We start from the raw sequence: 18,499 nt of genomic DNA, 5'->3' as shown, positions 1-18,499 counted from the left end.
CCACATAGCCCTGCTAAATGTATAATTGCCCCCATTGACTAAAAATAATAGTAACAGTACTCGCCTTTCCTCATTTCCCTGCTGCTCCTGTCTCTGCGTAGTCTGATGCTCTCCAGAATTTACAAATATAGATACAATCCGAGAATTATTTAAGGGTAACGAGAAAAATCCTTTAAAATCAAAGTTTATTAGAAATACTAAAATATGACCCCAAAAAGAAAACCACAATAAAACCTAAAACAATACCCAATCACGTGAAAATCTGACTATGGTAATGAGTGCCTCAAAAACAAACGGGTAAAGGGATATAGAGAAGAAACCTGCACTTTCTCCTACCTAGGCCGTAGAGGTTGGTACCCTAGAGACAAGCACAAAATGGCGCCCCCTGCTCAATGATGACTGTTAGTGATGAGCGAATATACTCGTTACTCGAGATTTCTCGAGCACGCTCGGGGGTCCTCCGAGTATTTTTTTAGTGCGCAAGGATTTCGTTTTTCTTGCCGCAGCTGAATGATTTACATCTGTTAGCCAGCATAAGTACATGTGGGGATTCGCTAGCAACCAGGCAACCCCCACATGTACTTATGCTGGCTAACAGATGTAAATCATTCAGCTGAGGCAAGAAAAACTAAATCTCCGAGCACTAAAAAATACTCGGAGGACACCCGAGCGTGCTCAGGAAATCTCAAGTAATGAGTATATTCTCTCATCACTAATGACTATCCCTATTAAACCCTATAAGTAATGCCAAATGATACTAGAGGGATTATGCATGTACCTATCTCAACTAGGACCAGGAATAATCCGCAAAACTAGAAAAAATGCAGTAATATAGGGATAACCAAAATGGGATAAAAAATACCCAAAGGGAACGATCGGTCACGTAACATGAAATATAATAAAAACTATAAATTGACCACTATCGTCAATGTAAATCAATAATCACAATGCAGGGTATCACAAAGATAAAACATACTAGATATTGCTAAATATATAACATGTGCCCATCTTATAACAAGTTCCATATATGGAAAAGGTTACAAAGATTCCTTAAAAATCAAGTATCCAGAAAAAAATAACGTGTCATAAAATATTCATTAGTCCACATGATCTGCCACAACACGTTCCGCCTCTAGAAAGTAGGTTCATCTGGCGGCTGCTCATTAACCCTGCTGTTGTCTTCGGTCAAAAACGACCGACCTTGAACTTCAATATTCTTTAAAATATTCAAGATGCGGCTCTGAAACCCGTGGCCCACCGACCCATCCTCATTTAAGTCAATCAACCACAAGTTTCAGAACCGCATCTTGAACACCCCAAATATACCAAAGTTCAACATCGGTCTCCCCAGACCGAAGACAACAGCAGGGTTAAGGGTGCAAAACATAATGAAATCCCGCTGATAGTCTGAAGCTCGGCACTGCTCGGCACAGCTGGAACGATCTAGTGACGTCACTGCACTAAGATGTCAAACCTCAGAAGTCAATGGAGAAGGATGGAAGAGGGAGCTGATGTCCTCCCTCTGCCATCATTATTTTCAACTGTATCAGCATTCAGGATGCTGATACAGTCGAAAGTGCAATACTACGCGTGGGGAGCCCATAAGACGCAGCCTGGTCTTCTACTATTAGTGGTGCGCCACTGGCTATAGGCACTACTGCAAACCCAAACCATCAAGGATGCAGGAACTGTGCGCCGATAACAAGCTGGATGGTCCCTCTCCTCTCGAGTCCACAGGAAACGGCGTTCATGACTTCAATAGAGAATTCCGTTCTGCCTGAGTCCATTATACATGAGTATTAGCTTCGAGAAGACTCAGTGTTTCGCTTCGTGTTGATATATTAAAGATATATGAAATAATATACACACATTTATGGGTTGCACGGTGAACTTTATTCACAGAGAATTATTTCTGGAAGTAGTCCTAATCCTATGCAGCGATTTGCCCTACCGAATCGTGCGTGTTTTTATTACAGTGTCGCCTGAAGCCCAGTAAATCATGAACATCAACCTTGTATCCTTGTGCACATGGGTTTCCCCAGAATCTCTGAATCGTTTACTGATATTATGTATTGTGGTATTTTGTGGTTGGTGGGATATTAATAATTATGCAATTTTATGATGAAGAACATTTTTCTGAAATTGTCCCACAATCTTTAGACTCAGATGATCACAGATTGGTGAACCTCTGACTACCTTTGCTTCTGAGAGACTCTGCCTCTCTAACGTGTCCTTTTTATAATATGGTCATGTGACTTACGGTAGTTAACAATTGACTCTCCAATTGTTTTTCATTATTACCTGTTACTTTTCCAGCCTTTTTTTTACCCTTTTGAGATATTTTACTGCCATCAATTTCTAAATGATTAATTTTTAATGGAAAAATGTCTCTCAACTTCTGATCTGTGTTCTGTTGTGAATAATATATGACTGTAGGAGTTTTCCAAATCATTGCATTCTTGTTTTTTTTTTACATTTTATACAGTGTCCCAAATTTTTTTGGAATTGGGGTTGTACATTACGGCTAGGTATCGATCTAGCTTGACAAAGACCTGTACTAAGTGGTCAATACGTAGCTGTCACAACACATTTGGATGCTGTCTATCTTTTTGCACCTGTGTGGGGAGGAGTATGAAGAGTTAGCTGTTGTTCTGCCGACTGTTCACTTTGTCAAAATCCAATTGTTGAAAGCTTTGAGGAATATTCTACTTCCTAGACCCCACTATTGTAGCTTTCCCAAGATTATGGAGTCAAGAAAAACTTTAATGAGACCATAAACCAGACTATCCTTTTTTTTTTCTTTAGAGTAGTACATTATTCATCGTGCTATAGTAAATGTGCTTTATGATTGATCACTCGTGCTTATTTAATTTTTTTTCTCAATTTAGCCCCAAAGAGATAGTGAAGATATCCCAAAGGATTGGGATAAACATCCGGTAAAAGTTCTGGTGGGGAAAAATTTCAATAAAGTGGCTTTCAATAAATCGAGCAATGTATTTGTCATGTTCTGTGAGTATTGATCTTATTTATCATTATTTGTATAGCATTAATTATACATTAAAAAAATGAACTAAATACTTGACCTCGTAGCCTAAAATAAAGTAGACTGTGTGCACAATTATTGGGTAAATTTATATTTTTGCTGAACTACAGTTCTGCTGGTCAATCCAAAGGGTTAATACGACTGAAACCTGATAATTGAAGAAAGTAAGAGCGAGGATTTGTCTTTCTTAGGAGAAAATTTTTGTGTGCAGAATTATTGGGCAACTATCGGTGTGCAGAATTATTACGCAACTAAATGAAAAACGTAAATTTTCCCTTCTCATTTGTTTATTTTTAGCTTTTATACTGAGAATAAAAACCAATTCAAAATGCACAAAATACATTTAAAAAAAAATAGCATCGATCAATATATCTAATGGAAAAAAAGAAAGGAAAAAGGTTTGCTAGCTTACCACATATGGTCCAGTGTGCACGGAACACCATGATCCAACTGCTCGTGAAAAATGGAAGAAGACAAAAAAAGGGAAAGTGTCAAGCTCCGGGTTAACATTTGTAGAAAATCTTTATTTCATTCAAAAATAAAATGGGAAAATTGGTCCCAAGATAGACAGCAAGAGAAACCAGCGAAGGTTTTAAAAGAGTCACTCGTTTTCCGTGCTGTCTGTCTTGGGACCAAATTTTCCCATTTTATTTTTGGATGAAATGAAGATTTTCTAGAAATTTTAACCAGGTGCTGGACACTTTCCCTTTTTTTTTGTCTTCTACCAATATATCAACCTTCTTTTAACCCCTTCATGACGGAGGTATTTTTGTATTTGCGTTTTTGTTTTTTGTTCCCCTTCATCCCAGAGCCATACCTTTTTTAATTTTTCAATCAAAAAGGCCATGGGAGGGCTTGTTTTTTGAATGACACCATTGGTTTTTTACATATCGTGTACTGGAAAGCGGAAAAAAATTCCAAGTGTGGTGAAATTGCAAAAAAAAGTGCAAACCACAATTGTTTTTTTTTTTTTTACCATGTTCACTAAATGCTAAAACTGACCTGCTATTATGATTTCTCCAGGTCATTACAAGTTCATAGACTCCAAACATTTCTAGGTTCTTTTTTATTTAAGTGGTGAAAACAAATCCAATCTTTAGTGTTAAAAAAAAAGCGCCATTTTCCAAGACCTATAGGGTCTCCATTTTTTGCATTTTTCGTGATTTGGGGCTAGGTGAGGGCTTATTTTTTGCTTGCCGAGCTGACGTTTTTATTGATACCATTTTGGTGTGTATATGATCTTTTGATCACCCGTTATTGCATTTTATTGCAATGAAGCGGCGCCAAAAAAACGTAATTATAACATTTTAATTTTTTTCTCGTTAAGCCGTTTAGTGATCGGGTTAATTCTTTTTTTTATATTGATATATTGGGCGATTCTGAATGCAGCGATACCAAATATGTATATATTTGATTTTTTATTATTGTTTTATTTTAAATGGGGAGAAAGGGTGGTGATTTGAACTTTTACATTTTTAATTTTTTTAATATTTTTAAAACCGTTTTTTTACTTTTTGCATGCTTCAATAGCTTCCATGGGAGACTACAAGCTGCAGTTGTCCGATCGCCTCTGCTACACACAGGCGATGATCAGATCGCCTGTGTGTAGCATAAATGCTCACTTGCTATGAGCACCAACCACCGGGCAGCGCTCATAGCAATCCAGCTATGACAACCATAGAGGTCTGCTGGAGACCTCTGGTTGTCATGCCAACCCATCGGTGACCTGTGATCACGTGACAAGGTCACTGATGGATGGTATTTCCGGCGCGCTTCCGGTAAGCGTGAGTTAAATGCCACTGTCAGCGATTGACAGCGTCATTTAACAGGTTAACAGCCACGGGTGGATCGCAATTCCACCTGTGGCTGTTAGAGGCACATGTCAGCTGTTCAAAACAGCTGACATGTGCCGGGAAAGATGTGGGCTCAGCACCAAAAGGAGGGATTCAATTGTTGGCGTACTATTACGGCCAACGTTGGAAAGGGATTAAATAACAGTTGTAAACTCCATCCATGGAGTCTGTCAGTTTCTTAATCTGTTATAGTAACATAGTTAGCAAGGCTGAAAAAATACATTTGTCCATCCAGTTCAGCCTATATTCCACCAGAATAAATCCCCAGATCTACGTCCTTCTAAAGAACCTAATAACTGTAAATAGTAACATAGTTAGCAAGGCCGAAAGTTGATGGTCATCTTTTTGGGCAGCACCAACCACAGCCCCAGACAGGGATCAGAGAGGTGACGGTTTTTCTTCACCAAAAATCTCCCCTTTAAGAAGGGCCCAAAAGTTCTCAGTAGGGTTTAAGTCCGGTAAGGAGGGGGCATTTGGAGACTTCGATGCTGCAATGAAACAATGTCCTGAAGAAAAATCATCGTTTTTTTGAAAAATGCAGACTTTTTCCTGTACCACTGATTAAAGAAAGTGTCTTCTAAAAACTGGCAGTAGGTTTCAAAGTTGATTATGAGTCCATCTTTAACCTGAGAAGGTCAAACTAGCTCATCTTTAATAAGACTGGGCCAAAACTGTACTCCACCTTGCTGATATCTTAGTGGAAGTGGAGGTCTGTGCCCTTTACTGATCCTGCCACGGCCCATCCATCTGGTCTGTCAAGAGTTGCTCTCAGCTCATCAGCCCATAAAACCACTGATTAATCTATCTATAGATATCTCATGGTCCAGTCTTCATGTTTCCACTTCTGTGTGTTGCTCAATGGTGGTCAGGTTTCTGCCTTCCTCACCTCAGACATGTCTCTGAACACTCAGCACCTTGTACTTCTGTATCTTGCTCAGTGGTGGTTGGGTTTCTTCCTTCCTTACCTTGGCCATGTCTCTGAGCACTGAACACCTTATACTTATGTGTCTTGCTCAGTGGTGGTCGGGTTTCTTCCTTCCTTACCTCGGCCATGTCTCTGAGCACCTTGTACTTCTGTGTCTTGCTCAGTGGTGGTCGGCTTTCTTCCTTCCTTACCTCGGTCGTGTCTCTGAGCACCTTGTACTTCTGTGTGTTGCTTAGTGGTGTTTGGGTTTCTTCCTTCCTTACCTCGGCCGTGTCTCTGAGCACCTTGTACTTCTGTGTCTTGCTCAGTGGTGGTTGGGTTTCTTCCTTCCTTACCTCGGCCGTGTCTCTGAGCACCTTGTACTTCTGTGTCTTGCTCAGTGGTGGTTGGGTTTCTTCCTTCCTTACCTCGGCCATGTCTCTGAGCACCTTGTACTTCTGTGTCTTGCTCAGTGGTGGTCGGCTTTCTTCCTTCCTTACCTCAGCCGTGTCTCTGAGCACCTTGTACTTCTGTGTGTTGCTTAGTGGTGTTCGGGTTTCTTCCTTCCTTACCTCGGCCGTGTCTCTGAGCACCTTGTACTTCTGTGTGTTGCTTAGTGGTGTTCGGGTTTCTTCCTTCCTTACCTCGGCCGTGTCTCTGAGCACCTTGTACTTCTGTGTCTTGCTCAGTGGTGGTTGGGTTTCTTCCTTCCTTACCTCGGCCATGTCTCTGAGCACCTTGTACTTCTGTGTCTTGCTCAGTGGTGGTTGGGTTTCTTCCTTCCTTACCTCGGCCATGTCTCTGAGCACCTTGTACTTCTGTGTCTTGCTCAGTGGTGGTCGGGTTTCTTCCTTCCTTACCTCGGCCGTGTCTCTGAGCACCTTGTACTTCTGTGTGTTGCTTAGTGGTGTTCGGGTTTCTTCCTTCCTTACCTCGGCCGTGTCTCTGAGCACTGAACACCTTGTATATTTGGGCCTCCGGAGAGGTTGCAGTTCTGAAATATGACGGCACTGGAGGATTATGTCTTCCTGGTCGCTTTGCGTTTAATTCTTCTCGCACCTTTGGCAGTTAATGTGCGTCTTTTTTTCACGTTTTTTACGACCCTGTTGACTGTTTGCAACAAAACTTTTAATGGTTCTGTGATCATGGCCCAATAATTTAGCAATTGTAAGAGTCCCGAGTCAGTTAAATCTCTGTTTTTTGCCCGAGGAAATCAAGCTGCCTAATAATTCTGCCCACCCTTGCTAAAGGTTGTTGTATCCTTAGGTGCACCCTCATCATTACACAAATACACATCACCTGATCTGCTTCATCCAATCACAATCACGGTTATACAACATGAAGGAGGAACATCGACTTCCTATTATTGAATATGGAAATAGTTGCCTGTTCTGATAGATGAACCAATTTATCTAGAATTTTTTACATTAATTTTGGAAGCTATACCCTCCCCATTTAACAATGCGCCTGATAATACTTTAGTACCGCCTTGTTTTCCAATTGTTACTACATTTTAAAAGATATGGCTTTTCTATGACAAACCGTAAAATAACCCCAAAGTTTGTTTTCCTACAGATGCTCCTTGGTCTAAACCATGTAAAGAACTTTTTCCTGTATGGGAAGAATTAGGGAGAAGGTACCTAAGTAATGATAATGTGACAATCGCTAAAATAGACTGCACCGCCAACGATGTTCAACTTATGGTGCTGGATCGCTACCCTCATTTTCGATTCTTCCCTGCTGGATCAGATACCAAGGTATTCAAAACACAATATAGCAAAAAAAAACAAATATTGGTATTTTTTATGGAGTTAGTAATGGGGCGTGGCTCACGGAATTATAATGAAGAGCAGCCCACAGACACGCCCCCGAGGATCCTCTGAGACACAATCACATTTAAAAGACCGTTTAAGTTAGCTCTAAATAAAATGTCAGATTGTAAAAATGAAAGAAAATACATAATATTCAGGGGAGCACCTGGAATAAAATGAGAAGAAACACTCAAACAAACACAGACCCTCTTAAAAGCATACCTGTAATTTCAGGTAACTTTTCAGAACAACCTGTCCTGTGTGACTCCATGCAGAATTATACTATTTCTTTCCATTATGTGACTTGTATCTGGGGTTGCCAACCTACTTTTACAATTTTTTCTGGATAACTAAAAAAAAAAAAAAAAACATTGCCGGCCATAAATTTTTCCAAAGATAAACAAACCTCCCTTTCAAAAATCACATATCGCACCCGCAACATAATGGCCCCCCAAAAAAAAATTAAAAGGATAGATTGCATAGAGCGTATATAATGTTAGGACGATACATTCACTGCGAGGTATTCTGTGATGTTGTATATAGACATTGCCACTACAGCTCTAGATGTGACTGGAGTATAGGGTATGATATAACAGTAGAATTGTGACTGCAGCTTCGGAGGTGACTGGAGTATAAGACATGATGATGACCAGCAATTAATGTACACTCTGCACCCCATCTTGACTGAAAAAAAACAGAAATGTAGAAATTTTTGCAAATTTATTAAAAAAGAAAAACTGAAATATCACATGGTCATAAGTATTCAGACCCTTTGCTCAGACACTCATATTTAGGTCACATGTTGTCCATTTCCTTGTGATCCTCCTTGAGATATTCTACTCCTTCATTGGATGGGAGAACTACAATACCCAGATAGATTAGCGAAATTAGGATTATTTAGTCTAGAAAAAAAGACGACTGAGGGGCGATCTAATGACCATGTATAAGGGGACAATACAAATATCTCGCTGAGGATCTGTTTATACCAAGGAAGGTGACGGGCACAAGGGGGCATTCTTTGCGTCTGAAGTAGAGAAGGTTTTTCCACCAACATAGAAGAGGATTCTTTACTGTTAGGGCAGTGAGAATCTGGAATTGCTTGCCTGAGGAGGTGGTGATGGCGAACTCAGTCGAGGGGTTCAAGAGAGGCCTGGATGTCTTCCTGGAGCAGAACAATATTGTATCATACAATTATTAGGTTCTGTAGAAGGACGTAGATCTGGGGATTTATGATGGAATATAGGCTGAACTGGATGGACAAATGTCTTTTTTGGCCTTACTGTGTTACTATGTTACTATGAGTCCAGCTGTGTTTAATTAAATTGATAGGACTTTATTTGGAAAGGCGCACATCTGTCTATATAAGACCTCACCGCTCACAGTGCATGTCAGACCAAATGAGAATCATGAGGCCAAAGGAACTGGCCAAGAAGCTCAGAGACAGAATTATCCCCTTGGTCAGGTCTCATCTGGAATACTGCGTCCATTTCTGGGCACCACATTTTAAAAAAGACATTGAAAAATTGGGGCAAGTTCAGAGAAAAGCTACCAGGATGGTGAGCGGACTGCAAACTATGAACAGTTCAAGTATCTGGGAATGTTTAGCTTGCAAAAAAGAAGGTGAAGAGGAGACCTAATAGCTGTCTCAAAATATCTGAAGGGATGTCACAGTGTAGAGGGATCATCCTTATTCTCATTTACACATGGAAACACAAGAAACCATGGAATTAAACTGAAAGGGAGAAGATACAGATTAGGTATTAGAAAAACTTTTTGACAGTGAGGGTGATCAATGAGTGGAACACGCTCTACGAGAGGTGGTGAGTTCTCCTTCAATGGAAGTCTTCAAACAGAGGCTGGACAGACATCTGTCTGAGATGGTTTATTGAGCAGAAAGTTGGGCTCAACGACCCTGGAGGTCCCTTTCAACTCTAACATTCTATGATTCTATGAAGCCTCCCGTATACAGCACACACAGACCTGAGGAACTCTTGTGGCCATCATCCTCCCATATTAAGAACCTTTTGAGTATCCTCAAGCAAAAGATCTATGAGTGTGGGAGGCCGTTCACATCAAAACAGCAGCTCTGGGGGCTATTCTGACAGCCTGCAAAGACACTCAAGTGGAATCTATCCAAAAAACTCTCAGGTTTACTGGATGTAAGAATTGTGAAGGTGTCATCAAAGAAAGGGTCCTATATAAATATGTAACTTGGCCTCGTAAGATGTTCTTGGATGAAAAAGCTTATGATTTCAGTAAATGTGACCTCTTAATGCTGCAAATTCAACAAATGACCTTTTTCAATTCTTTACAACCTATAAACAGTTTCGAAACTCTGTTGTGTATAATAATCTGGAAGAAGGAACATAAACCGGCTCACCCGTGATTCAACAACCAAACCTCGGGAGCACGGACCCGCTGTGTCCAGGCGTACAAAATCCAAAAAAAGAAAGGAATGTCCAGCTTCACCATGGTCATGATTAAGGGAGCCTAGTCTCCAGAAACGCGTTGAGATTCTTACCCATATGGTTGTGCTGAAGTCTGTATCCTCCATGTTTAAAGTTTGTGAATAAAGAAAACGCTTTTTTACGGACTCGGTGAAGCTGGACATTCCTTTCTTTTTTTGGATAATAATCTGGACCATTGTGAGGTTTTTTTTGTGGTTTTGAAAAAGAAAAATCCTGACCCGTTTGCATCGACCATTTAGTAAAATCAGAGAAAAATAGCATTTGCATAATATTTTGGAACGCGGTGTATATTTTGTCCATGAACGATGCTTTTTATATTGGTGACTGTATCTTCAGGACATTTTTTTTCTCCTGAAGTCTGTTAGATACACCGGGAAGAAGACTATCGAAGCATTTACAGATTTCTTGGAAACTGAGCTGAGCTCTTCAAATATGGAAGAAGAGGTAAGATATTATTTTACTGACTTACTATAAGTGACCACAATAGCAAAAAAAAGAAACCCTCCTTCTTGTAGGGCTACCGTGCAGGAATGAGGAAACATACAATCCTGTGGCAGGAGTTTAGAAGACCTTAATCCAATTATTTATGTCATGTGAACCCAGTCTTTGTATTTTTATGGTGTATTCGACCGGAAGATCAAGTTCTAAATTTATGCAAACTGTCTCCTCGTTCTCTGCATGGCAGCGCGATAAGAGGAGGAGTTCTCTATTGTGTTCATTGTAATTTGGGTAATGGGTTACACCAACCTGTCACGACCAGATCACAACTTTCTGAGCCTGCAGCTGTAACAATTTCAAGTCAAGAGTCTAGAAGTCATAATATTGCTTTGTGTGTTACAAATGGAGGACTTAAATAGATTAGAAATAGTGATGAGCAGGGTTGGACTGGCCCACCACAGAATCGGAGAATTCTCCGGTGGGCCTGACTTCTCCTTCAGGAGTGGAAACCTTGCAGCCGATTTTGGGCTCTTGAGTGGAGCAGATGGGCCTTCAGAATCAAATTATCTGGTGGGCCTGATGTTCTTCAATCTGACACTGGTGATGAGCAAATATGCTCAAATAAGGTGTTATCTTACATCTACAGCCTGTGAGATATTACTACTACAAGAATTTACTATACTATTTACCTATAGTTTGGAATTATTGTATTTTACGTTGAGTGTCCAAACAAATGCGTGGCCCATGATGGGATGCAATGTGTGTTACCAAATTTACACCATGTCAAGTGGAAAATCTTGACACATTCCCTTTATTAGATGCCATATATTGGACATCAAACGGCCATCCATAGGCTCCCACGGTAAACAAAAACCTATGCATTTAGCAGATGCGCTATTTTACTTGATGGCTGTGACAGATGCCAAGTGTCGGCCATCCAGTGGAACAATGTACAGATGTTAAACCATTTTTTGCATTGTGTTGTTATGCATTTTGTCATAATACCTTTTCGAAACAATCCAAAAAAAAGTACATGGAAAGTGTATACTTTTTTAGCAAGGGTGATGAATGGCTAACAGTTGGCATCTGTCCCAGCGCTCTAGTAAAATAGTGTATCCGTTAAATGCTTAGATTCTTTTTTATAGCAGAGCAACACTGGGGAGGTGCTACTAACATTAGTTCCCTGCCCCTAGTCTTATACTTACCAGTCGCCATCTTCATCTGCCCCGGTGTCGCTCCTCTTGGTCTCCAGCACTTTGGGACCTGACGGATCGCTCCAGTATTTGTTGGGAGATCTGGAAGCCACAACTCAATGTAAGTCTATGACAACCTGAATGAGGCCAGAACGAGGGGCTCACGGACATACATTGAGAACTTGTGACCATTACTTCTGACTTCCGGTCAGTCTAAAGTTGTGATCGGAGCAGCGCCGCGAAAGGCTGAAGATGGCAGCTGGTAAGTATAAGACTTGGGTCAGGAAACTTAGTATAGTAGCACACTCCAACGCATAAGTAAAAAAACAAAAACGTTGGAGTGGTTCTTTAATATGGGAGCCTATGGATGGCCAGTTGATGTCCCATACATGGCACCCATTAAAGGGAAACTGTCAGCAGGATTTCACAACCCAAACTATTTATATGCACATGTAGATCTTTCAAAGACAAGTCCAGCGATATCTTTACATGACCGGTCCGTTCCTCCTTTACTGACAAATCAGGGTTTGAATTTATATGCAAATGAGGCTGAAGATCTATTTCTATCTATCTCCAGCTTTATTTCCCACTCAGTACTGCCTCCTTCTGTTTGACTGATGGCTCCTTTGCCGTGTCGGCTGACAACCCTACGATCTGTAATGTTTTTGTTCTTCTGTACATTTCAGGAAACATCTTCATCAACAGAGACATCAAATGAAGCCAACGAGAAGCAGGTGAAAGAAGAACTGTAACCCAACTGTGACCCAAGTCTTCCAAGAAACTCTACATTATTTGGCTTCTTTATTACTGAATAAATGGTTTGTCCAACATCCAAAATTCCTGATTCCAGCCTGTGGGTCTACATTTGTCGGTATTCTTGATCATATGTAGCTATAGGGTCAAAATAGTTGCAGTAACAACCGATCCCTGTGGGAACCTCAACACATCAACTGTATCCAGTCGGAGACCGAACCTGGGCACGGATACCTGTCCCACCATTCACCCTTAGGTGCCATCTCAGGACTTTGCTGGGCCAAACACGGATCAGGTCACAAGCCAGAAAAAATTGTATGACCTTTAATACATCGCTGGATTCCACATGAAATGGAAGTAAGGTGAGTATTCAATCTCTTTTTTTTTTTCATTCAATTTTTTGGGGGGCACTGTTGCAGTAGAGATACATGATACTCTTGGGGACACTTTGGTCCAGTTAGTTTTGTGACCATTATGGTGAAGCACAATATTAAAGGGGGCACTTAGGCACACTTATTTTGGGGGCTACTCTAGAGGAACACTCCAATTGTGGGCATATTCTGACAGGGATACCTTTGAGGTAATTGTGATGAAGCACTGTTATTATGGTGGCCCCCTGAAAACGTTAGATGTGGGAGTCCTGTAGGGGAGTACTATAATTATGGGGTTACTATGGGCCAACTACTATTGTGACCATTATACCAAAGCACTGTTGAACTGTTACTTTTTGGGGGCATTATAGGGGAACACTATAACTATGGAGTACTATGACATAGTTATTTTGAGGGGACAGTTGTCGAACATAATTACTATGAGGGGACTCTGCACAGTTACATTGGGGGCACTAGTACTATTAACAGCATTTTGGATTGTATAGCTAATGGAGGGATGGGGAGCGGGCATTGAAGAGATGCACTAGTACTGTTGGGGTCACCATTTGATTGGCACATTATTTTGGGATGAACACAATAGCGGGTAAATTTATCAAAAAGGAAAATATTTAAGTCGGTTTTGTTGGAAGATAGTTAACCTTCATTTGCTCCATATTTATAAAAATATTGTGCGATATAAGAAACTTAACACATCTTTAACTATAACACATATTTTTGTGCCGCCTAATAAATTTAAACAATTTTGGAGATAAAAGTGAATGTAAAACTGTGCTGCCGAGAATCCAATATACAATAGGAGACCAGATGCAGTATGCATGCAGTTTTGTCCACTCGTTTCGAGGTGATCATACCTCTTAATCAGGACAAACCACAATGAACAATTAGCAAATAAAACCGCATCCATACTGCGTCTGGTCCCCTACAGTATATTGGAATCTCGACTTTCATCTCCATGTTTGCTTACTATCTCTTTGGTGGATCTTCAGTAGCTGTCTTTGCTTACAAGCTGTGACAACACAGCATCTGTTCTTAATTAGGCCAGAGGTATTTTTCTTCCCTTGGTCAAGAGACATAAGCCATTGTTTATATGAGTCTGAAAGTTGACTCTTGTTGTAGATTGAATTGATGTTGGTGAATTGTTGAATGGCTGCTATTTACCTATTATATCAGATCCTACAGTTTATTGTGATGCTATCCTTGGAGGACAGGCATGCAAGCTCATTGAACAATCAATGTTTGCTAATATGTTGATTACCCATTGTATAAGTGCATGTAGCTTGTTGACCTGCAAACAGTGAAAGACAAACTATGCCAATTAACCACTCAATCAATGAGAGTTGACCTCATCTCACCTTCCCCCTGACCTGTGGATGATGGCCTGAAGGACAGATGTGGGTATAAAAAGGAACCTTTATCCTTCTGCAGAAAGACTCTACAGAAGAGCAGCCACCATGGCTCCAACTGGAGGGATACAGATTTGAGACACTTTACAATAAGTCAGCTTAAGAGACCACAGCCCCAGCTAGAGGAATACAGATCTGATCCAGTGACCCTCACTGAACACATGGAGACGTTTGGTGAAGCCAGGTTGGGATGATCTGGTCACTTGGCCCCATGTAGATGTTCGGAGCACCCAGCCAGGTTGGGACAATCAGGTCACCTGGCCACGTACCCCAATGGACTGTCAGCTTCCTAAGCTGGTCGTAACCTCCTCTCTGTTGGTGCCTGCCAAAAGCGGGGTGCCACTGGTGGGGGTAGTCAGCCCTGAAGTCACAGCTGCTCTAATCTGGCGAGCCAGCGGAAGGGTGATACTCTGTCATTTGCACCATCCTATGTACTTGCTGGGACTGTACTATATGTTATTGTCTATTGGTGGTTCAATAAAGTATTGCTATACTGTTTTACCCTCACACTATGTTGTCTGAGTAGTATTGTGCCCACAGGGAAGGAGTGTGGGAGTTCAGTGGGATGAACCATGGTCCATGCGGTCTTTCTAAAGACAGCCAAGCCAGCGGACGAGAACACCAACTAACCCTTGTGTCTCCACCCAAACTAACAAAGGGGTGATTTTCACAGCCAACCCAGGTGAGTAAATCTCATTTTACTCTTTCTTTTATAATCCGGATAAGACCCATGGCGCTTATTCTTATTCCAGTTTTTATCTACACAGGGTCCTAATTAATTTTTAGCTCCCATGCGACATTACAAGAAATCTGCTCTTCTGTTGCGTGAATTATGATAAGTTTGCTGGCCATTCTTTGCCATGCTAATACAGCTAATCAGCCAAGAAGTTGTCATAGTTAACCATAATTAGTATAAAAAAGGCAAAAGATGCCACATTTTGTGCAATTACAGGTAAGACAAAATTTTGGTAAAAAAATGTTTGATGAATCGGGTTCTTAGTGCTGAATCTCCAATTTCTACACCACCTCCTTATTATAATGAGAAATTTTTGAAAAGTCGCATTTGACACTGCTGACCTATTTCCCAAGCTAACTAAAAAGGTTAACCAAAATACAATACAATATAAGTTGCAACATTTCAACAGCAACAGAACATTGTGCAAAAGCCTTGTTAAAGAGGAGCTGTCTCTTCCTAAAAAAATTGATTTAAATAGCATGAAAAATCCTTGAGCTCCCCTGATCCTGACACTCTTTTCCATTTTGCGTAGTGTCCCTCCATTGCAGATATATTCACATGTGTAGCTTTTAGAGCTCAGTATGTGAAATCTCTGTTGGCAGAGATTTAGTCCTTGCCATAGACCTTCATATGAACGTCACGTGTAGGAAGGTTATATACATCAGTGCTCTGTATTTGCTTTCCAACTTCTACTGGTGCTTGCGATGTGGTGGGAACTTGGCCCACGGCCCAAATTACGGATAAGGTTTAAATGGATAACACTGTACACAATCGGAGACCCTGATTCCATGTGACATGGTGGTGAAATTACATGCCACAGGAGCTGGTAGAATTATTGACAGGTAAGGAATCGGATTATTTGGTATGATAAATGCTCTTCTTGACAAAAATTTCCAGACACCTTCAAAATCTTGTAAAAAAAAAAAAAACTTTCCCAGAAGAGTGGAAACTGTTTATAGCCTCAAAAGAGAATCCAACTCTATATTAATGGCTCTAAGGGCACAGTCAGAGGGCCGTATAAATCAGACTGAGATTGGGACGCAGTGCTCGGACTGGCCGGCGGCTCTCCCTACCCAATCGTGACATCTACATGTATTTATATGCAGCTGTCACGCTTGGCTCGGCAGGGCCGCTGGCCAATCCGTTCACTACGTCCTGATCTTGGTCTGATTCATAGGCCGTCTGACTGCCCCCTAACAGTGACAGTAGCTCTTTCAGATCTTACAGCATTGCCTCTTAGATTTCTTGGAGTCAAATCAAATTTCTTTGGTGCCCAATGCAAACATGTCAGAGTGCCCATAACAGTGCCTGTCAGAACTACGACCACAACCAGTTTGATCTTTACTAGTGATGCACTATATGAAGAAAAGTATAAGGACACGTCTTATTCATTGAATTAAGATTTTTCGTTTGACCCCATTATCCCCAGTCTATAACATCCAGCCCCTCCCCCTCACTGTATAACATCCTGCCCCTGCAGAGTCCAAATATGAAAAGAAGCTGTCGGTGATAATTTCCCCTAACAGCTCATTCAGGCGCCGATTTAATTACAATTTGTCTACACCAGCCCTGCCCTAACATCAAACACATTCTTCATGTCCTCTTTCCTTATAGCTCAGAATTAGGGAGCAGTAAGACAGTCCTATTACTTTCATGAGAATCGCATCCCAATCCTCGGACTGGACATCGGCTCTACTGACCCGAGCGTGGCAGCTGCATAGAAATACATGCTGTCGCGCTCAGGCCAAGATAGCCGCCGGCCAGTCCGAGGACGATCCACATGCAAGCAATAGCACTGTCTTACTGCTCCCTTAGTTATCCATTACACACTCTCGATGCTTACATAATAATTCATGGCCAGGAAATTCGGTAGACACAAGTCATGTCTGGGAGAAATCTTCATCGAAACCTAGACCACATGGGAACGTAAGTGACTGTAATCAGAGAAGATGTTGCCTGCTGGAATTTACTGAACATTTGCGTTCGTGTCTCACTTTTAATTTTTGCCTAGGGCCGCCCATTTATTTCTTTTAGTTTCCTCGTAGCTTAGAATACACATTTTTTTTCTTACATTTTCTCTGTGCTTCCAAAATACTTCATAATAGCTCCATGCTGACATCACACATTAATACTGTGAAGGGTATATCTAACTCAAGACATGTACATGTACCCCTGAAAAAAGTGCTTCCAACTACAGTAAAAATGTCGACTTTGGGTTGTCCAAGCTTTTCACGAAAGTCTGTGTGAATCCTCTCATTGTGCATGGTACGCACTGTGAGGACTGTCCGGTGCCGGCGGCGAGACCGAGCGGTCATGTGACTGCATCTATGTGATATGCCTACTCCCGGCAATGTGAAATTTTCATGAAAAGTCTGGAGCTGTGTGAGATCTCAGCAGTAGGGAGGAGGAGAATTGCTGAGCTGTCCATCAGGCTAGGTGGTGGAGGTTGACGTCAACCTTAAAACTAGATTATACGTCCATTCTGATATCAATTTTCAAACGAAGTACACCAGCCTCATCAATTAGTCTTCTTCTACATAACCTACTATTTATCTACATTAAAGTACATTCACCTCTCCACCCAATTCTCCGGCATTTATAATCCTTCTGTAGTATTAGATTATCGCTTTGCGTGATGATTACTTTACAGAGCTTAGCGTGATCTGAAATTTTACACCATATGCCATCATTCCGACCCCATGACGCCCCACTAGTAACCTGAAACCTATATTTATGCATGCCTTCCGTCTTTTCAGTAAAATGATCTCCTATGGCAGTTCTTGCAAGTTTTCCATCGTACATTTGTTGTAGCCTTTCTATGAATGTGCCTCATTGTCTACAGGTCTAGTTAAGGTAGTGGTCACCCACAGATGGACGTCCATGGCTAAAAGTGTTTTTAGGTAATATTTTGTCGTCTTCCAATAACGAGAGCCAACATGGACAATTAGAAAAAGGATCAACTTTAGGTTGGGGCTAGATGGCAATTTTGGCTGCAATACACGTTGTGTGGGCACAAAAAGACCTGTGCTTCTGCAATATCGCAGTGGCACAGAAGGACTTTTGGACGCGCTGATTTGCAGCCAAAGTTGCCTTCTAGCCCCAATTTTTACATACAAAGTGTTGTGAAAAAAGTTTTGTATATTTGCTTTGTTGGTCACCGCTGCATCTGGTGATTGACTGCAGTGGTCTCATGTTCATTTCTGCTAGTGAAGGAAGCTCAAGACCTTGGCATAACTTCAGAGGGACATCATGGTGATGCAAGGTGATTATTCGTTTTTTTTTTTTTTCTTTTTACATTTTTACACCTTATTGCAGACGAACAACCCAATTTAAAGATGTAAAACAAATACAAATATACTTTTCATTGAATTTTTTGAAGGAAAAAAATGATCCAACTTGAATGGTCCTTGTGTGAAGAACAATTGCCTCCTCAGTTACATAGTCAACCAATTAATCACATTTCTTTACAAATTTAGGTCAGTTAGGTGGAGTTTAAATGAGGTAA

At 41.0% G+C, this 18,499-nt stretch overlaps 1 protein-coding gene across 1 annotated transcript in view; it reads left to right on the top strand.

Annotated features, from left to right (window-relative positions):
* PDILT (protein disulfide isomerase like, testis expressed) overlaps positions 1-14,766 on the top strand; it is a 42,724-nt gene extending 27,958 nt beyond the window's left edge. Inside the window, exons 8-11 of the mRNA XM_069734242.1 lie at positions 2,889-3,009; positions 7,376-7,557; positions 10,437-10,523; positions 12,397-14,766. Coding sequence (XP_069590343.1) covers positions 2,889-3,009; positions 7,376-7,557; positions 10,437-10,523; positions 12,397-12,462 — 456 coding nt within the window. The 3' untranslated portion in view covers positions 12,463-14,766. The remainder of the gene's footprint in view (positions 1-2,888; positions 3,010-7,375; positions 7,558-10,436; positions 10,524-12,396) is intronic.
* Positions 14,767-18,499: the final 3,733 nt, after the last annotated feature.

Source organism: Ranitomeya imitator, chromosome 7 (genome assembly GCF_032444005.1).
Source record: "Ranitomeya imitator isolate aRanImi1 chromosome 7, aRanImi1.pri, whole genome shotgun sequence".
NCBI classification, from domain to species: domain Eukaryota; kingdom Metazoa; phylum Chordata; class Amphibia; order Anura; family Dendrobatidae; genus Ranitomeya; species Ranitomeya imitator.
The sequence above is the reverse complement of the archived record's forward strand: the minus strand, read 5'-3'. Positions and strand labels throughout refer to the sequence as shown.